Source organism: Triticum dicoccoides, chromosome 6B (assembly GCF_002162155.2).
Source record: "Triticum dicoccoides isolate Atlit2015 ecotype Zavitan chromosome 6B, WEW_v2.0, whole genome shotgun sequence".
Taxonomy (NCBI): Eukaryota; Viridiplantae; Streptophyta; class Magnoliopsida; order Poales; family Poaceae; genus Triticum; species Triticum dicoccoides.
Genome location: NC_041391.1, coordinates 544,076,049 through 544,081,149, shown reverse-complemented (window position 1 = coordinate 544,081,149; position 5,101 = coordinate 544,076,049). Strand labels below are relative to the sequence as shown.

Sequence of the window (5,101 nt, the reverse complement as noted above, 5' to 3'; positions counted from 1 at the left end):
TTTTTCCGTGTTGTACTTGCGTTGTCGTGTGTGGCTGTCCTGAGAATAGTCGGTTGTGGTGTTGTGTTGCGCTCGTTGTTCGCAGCGAGTGGTAGATGTCATGTATTGATTTTTTTCTCCTTCTATAAAGCTATGGTACGCAATTTGCGTACCCTCGAAAAAAAAGCGATGTACTTGGAGTAAAAAAATTACATCTTCATGATATAAAAAACGGTTATTTATACATCTCCATCATGTATTGGAGGTGCTCTGGCAAACAGCAAACTGAGTTAATAATCACACCACCTAACTTTCTCAGTTCCATTCCCTCCATATCAATCCCCCTGGACACGGTTACAAAACGCTCAACACACCACCCAACACAGCTGAGTTTTGCACACAAACATGACAACAGAGCACGCAAACAAGACAATGCGGCACACTTATTCGCAAGACCCCTTTTCTCTACTCCTAATGGAGAAGTTGGTGAATAGTCCGCCGGTTCTTTTTCGCTGGTTTATTTCGCCTCATCATTTTCGTTGGTTTTATTTCGCTGGTTTTATTTCGTCTCCCTCCCACCTGCCTTTTCGCTTCACCACTCACATAAACCCATCAGATTAGTTACCATATAAAAAATAAATCGCAATCAATCAAGTATTAATGATCAGATTAGTTACCATATAAAAAATAAATCGCAATCAATCGAATATTGATGGGATATTTCCTTATATTGATGTGATTTTCCCTTTCTTATTATCAATCATCTCTACTGCCTAAAAAAATGCGTACCTTTCTTTTTCCTGCCAACCGACCGCGTCTCGTCTCCCTACATCCGCCCTCGTTGCTCTGCCCCCCGCACACAAAAAAACCTCTCGTTTGACCTCCCCCAAACCCCGCACGATGGAAAAACCCAGCCGCCTGCTTCCCCTCCTCTCGATCGCTCCATACGTCCAGATCACGGCCCCATCCCCATCCTCCTCTCACATCACGGCGGGCGATGGACTGCCGCCACCACCCTCCTACTCTCTCGCCGCCGCCGTCCTCCCGCTCGCTCGCCGCCACCGTCGCCACCAATCCCGGCGAAGGCGCCGTTGCTGCTATGTCGCCTCCTTTCCCCATCCAAGCCTGACCATGGCAACAGCGCCCTCTCATGTGTCCCGCGGTGAGGTGTGGGGAGGCGCAACCACAATTCAGTAGGGATCTCACCGCAGACCCGTCCACTGGGATGGGTGTTGCCTCCGTTGCGAATGGGATCAAAGGGAGGGACTACTTCGTCGTCAAGGTCGACGAGGCAGCGGTCAATTGGGAGCCCGGTTGTGAACATGGGAGTTCGTCCCCATGAAGGAGGCGGCCGTGGAGATTGGATGTGAAGCAACCCCACTTGCCGGTGGTGGAGGCTTGCCGTCCATGTTATCCTTTCTTCTCTCGGTATCCCCATTCCTTGCCTCCCATTACAAAAGCGAGCATGAATGAGAGCAGGGGCTGATTTTCATCAATCCATTTCTCATATTTTTAGTTGCTTTTTTGAGATTATACAAGATGCTTTCGATCTGTTTTGTCAAAATACTTGGATCGTCTTATGGAATTGACAGCCATCGTATTTTTCAGCTCATGTTATTTCTTAATCCTTGTCCCACTAGGCATCCACTACATGTTTGGTAATGACGTGATGTTGAGACGGCTAGGAGAAGCTCAACAGCCAGATCAAGGGCTATCGAGATGGATCTGGGAGCCAAGCAGTAGTTCTTCTGTTAAATTTTGGTTATTATCTTTTCTATTGTTACAATTGTGGGATGGTTGATTTTGACTCGGTGTAACATTTGCATTTGTTTCCCCAGCTTGTTGGCGTAGATGCGTGGCACTGCGGCAACTAATCAAGAGCGAGGGCAGTGCACATCAGAGTTACGCTGAATGTAGCGAGTCAACCACGAATTGGGTATGTTCACACTAGGGATGGGAGAGGAGAGGAACATTAACATTTTTCATGATTTGGATGAAAATTTCAGTTCGTAGTTTCTCCGTACGTGGCAACACACTAGCGGTACTCATGGGCTTAGGATGAAAGTAGTGCCGGCACAATCAGTAGGTTGGATGGGAAGGCGGTTGTTGCCCTTGTCCCTTGGTGCTAGCCTACCGTGGCGGCCTCACTAACTTGCTCATTGCGAATACGAGTTCGTGGGGTCGCGAGTTGCTGCAGATTTGTTTTTATCACTTTTTACAATATTTATTGATGTATCCCTAACTCATCGAGTCATTTTTAGCTTTAATTTTCCATATACGCCAGCCTAAATATCCCATGGTCAGAATATTTGCATGGTTAGTAGACATTGTCCCTTTCTTTCTAATGTTTAGTATTTTATATTGTCGATAGAAATAATTTTATCCGCTTGATTTAGGAAGTGCACATAGGTAGGTCAACATATTTTGTAGCTCTTTCAGATGTAAAAGCATATGTTGCATAAGAAATTATTATCTTCCAAGCATACTCACATTTCACTAACAAATAGGGGGAGGTTCAGACTTTAGAGCAATGATAAAAAGGTTTGTTCCTCACTCTTTTGTTGGAATTTTAGTTCCAAGTTAACATGATTTCTTATCTCCTTCATAAGTCATGCATTTGCTTAATTAGGTGATAAGTAGAGCAAAAAAAATTGATCATGTTATTGTGGGGTTTGTTTAAACTCCAGCATAAGGAATTCTGGTTTAAGAAAAAAGACTTTTGGCTTCTTTAATTACAAATTGATTGCAGCATCGTGTTAGTATGTGATTTCTCACATCTGGTTATAATATTTGTGAAGACGTGCATTGCACGTGCACTTGGAAGCGGGCCCGTGGCCCGCGCCGGACGGCGCCGACGCTGACCCAGGCCACCTCCTCCGCGCATTCTTGGAGCTGTGGCTGGCCTATTTACATGAAATTAATTCCCTCAGTTCTGGTGGCAAATATAATATACATAATCCATATTGTTATGCACTAGCGCGTGTGTATGAAATAGATGAATTATGGTCCCGTACCCAATAAGATGGATATGTGTGTGTGTTAGAGAGAGAGAGAGGGGGAGAGAGAGTGAGGAAGAGGGAGGGAGAATATGTATGTGAGAGGATTTGATGGTAAAAAAGATCGTCAATTTCGTAATATTGAACTCTTAAAGTTAATGTGGCCCGTTGCAACGCACGGGGTTCTTCTAATCAGCTTAAAATGTGACTGTACCGAAACCGAAGGCGTTGCCAGTCGCGAGCTCGTAGGTCATAAGCCTCCCCATCTGGGCCCTGGTACCCACGATGGTCTCGCCGGTGCTTGACGGCAAGACAGACAGGCACCGCGCCCCATCCGCCCGCGTCTTCCAGACGGAGCTCCCTGGCCGCAGCGCCATGACGGCATCGCCGGCGAACTCGAGAGTGATGGTGGGAAGCGGTACCTTCGCGTCCGCCGAGTAGCACAGGCCGTTGGCAGTGGCACCAGGCGCCTGCAGCGCCGCCTTGAGGAGGTCGTACACCTCTCCGTTGAGGTACATGCCGACCGGCATGGCTGTGCTCAGGTAAACCCCGCCGCGGCCGTATTGCTGGATGTCGAGCGCTCCCCGCGGGATCTGGAGCGGCTGGTTGCCGACCAGTATGCTGGCGATCTGCACGTAGTAGCGGTTGGGGAACAGGGGGTTGGAGATGAGCGGAGTGGGTTTGCCGCCTTGGACTCGCCGCGCCCTCTGGGCGCCCAGCCAGATGGCGTCGCCCTGTCCGTCGGAGAGCTCGTAGGAGAAAGCCCCGACTGTGCGTGCCAGGGTGCCTGATCTGCCGAGGCTGAGGACGGCGCCGGCGGCAGAGGGACCACCTCCGGGACTGCACGCATATAGTGGGAGTGAGAGGGGTACTGGCATGGCGGTGGGCCTCGTGAACAAGGTGGCTTTGCCCTGGTACAGGAAGTGATGATCGGCGTAAGGGTAACGACAGGGAGGTCCTCCCGGGCCGAGGGTACAGTTCGGCCACGGCTCCCCGCCGTATAGTTGCCGGCATGCCGGGGCGCTGCACGATACCGCGCGTGCGCCGACCTCGCACGGGCCGGTCCGCGTGACCGGGCTGTTGATGTCGATGCCATAAACCAAGGACTTGAGATTCCCGGTGTCGACGACGTAGCCCGACGGAGAACTCCCTTGGGCTCCAGGCGTAAGAGGCTGCAGCTGCTTTTTGATCTCGTCCTTGTTATCATCCCAGAAACGGTGAACTTCTATCCCGTGCTCGATCCCTTCTTTGACATCCTTCAACTTCTTGTTCAACGAAGAAAGAGCGGCTTTGTCCAACACCGAAGCGCCGCCGCCACCCTTTTTTTTTTTTTGAAACGAGGCAAAAGATTTGCCATTTTCATTGATTAAGAGAGAAGTTTTAGAGGTTTAAGGCCCGTGGCCGAATTACAATAATCATTCTCGCGACATTACATTACTCAAGTGCTTCGCCCCTGCAATGCTCCAAAGCGAGGTTTCCTCTTTAATCCTAGTGACAATGACACCCATTGGAACGGCCTCGTTACGGAAGATCCGTGCATTCCTCTCTTTCCACAATTCCCAAGAGATGAGAAACATCAAGGAAGCAAGTGGCTTTTGCGATTGGGTCTTCCTTTTAGCATTGTGACTCCACCACTCTTTGACGGGTCGCCGCCGCCCTTTGCCACTGCACTGACGTCTATGGCCATGGCCTTGCTCAGTGGTGTGAGTGGCTCAAGAGAGGCGGCGACGGCGAGAACAGCGACGAGGGGGAGGAGGCGGACCCGTGACCTGCAAAATGTGGTCATCATGGGCATCATATGGAGGCGAGAAAACCGAGGATGGTCGGCGGGAATGAACAAGACGAATGGGATGAGTGCTAGCAATTCTGGCTGACGCCATTTTTATAAAGCGTAGGAGCAAGGAACGCGCCGGGCTGGGGCGGGGCTGGGGCCGGCGTGCACATGGCGTAACAGTTCGTTTAACGCGTATTATCCATCGGAAATGGAAAGAAGAAATCGCTCATTTTGGAACGCGAATAGACAGGAGCCAAATCTTAAACAGTGAAGCGGGTCGAGTCATTTAGGCGTGTTTGGTTGCTTGCATTACCTCCAATCAGGTCGAGTTGGGTCAAGAAAAATGTGTTTG

At 49.8% G+C, this 5,101-nt stretch overlaps 1 protein-coding gene across 1 annotated transcript; it reads right to left on the bottom strand.

Annotated features, from left to right (window-relative positions):
• Positions 1-204: 204 nt before the first annotated feature.
• LOC119320424 (protein ASPARTIC PROTEASE IN GUARD CELL 2-like) lies at positions 205-4,822 on the bottom strand. Its single transcript, XM_037594522.1, has 3 exons — positions 4,626-4,822; positions 3,169-4,278; positions 205-442 (listed from the first exon to the last, which is right to left on the bottom strand). Exons 1-2 carry the CDS (start codon positions 4,771-4,773, stop codon positions 3,173-3,175), a joined length of 1,254 nt encoding a protein of 417 aa, XP_037450419.1. The 5' UTR covers positions 4,774-4,822; the 3' UTR covers positions 205-442; positions 3,169-3,172.
• Between the last annotated feature and the right edge of the window lie 279 nt (positions 4,823-5,101).

Coding starts and splice junctions, on each gene's coding strand:
- LOC119320424 (XM_037594522.1), bottom strand. CDS start 4,773: ATGATGCCCATGATGACCACATTTTGCAGGTCACGGGTCCGCCTCCTC. Junction 4,279..4,625: donor TGCAGTGGCAAAGGGCGGCG/GCGACCCGTCAA, acceptor GCGGCGGCGCTT/CGGTGTTGGACAAAGCCGCT.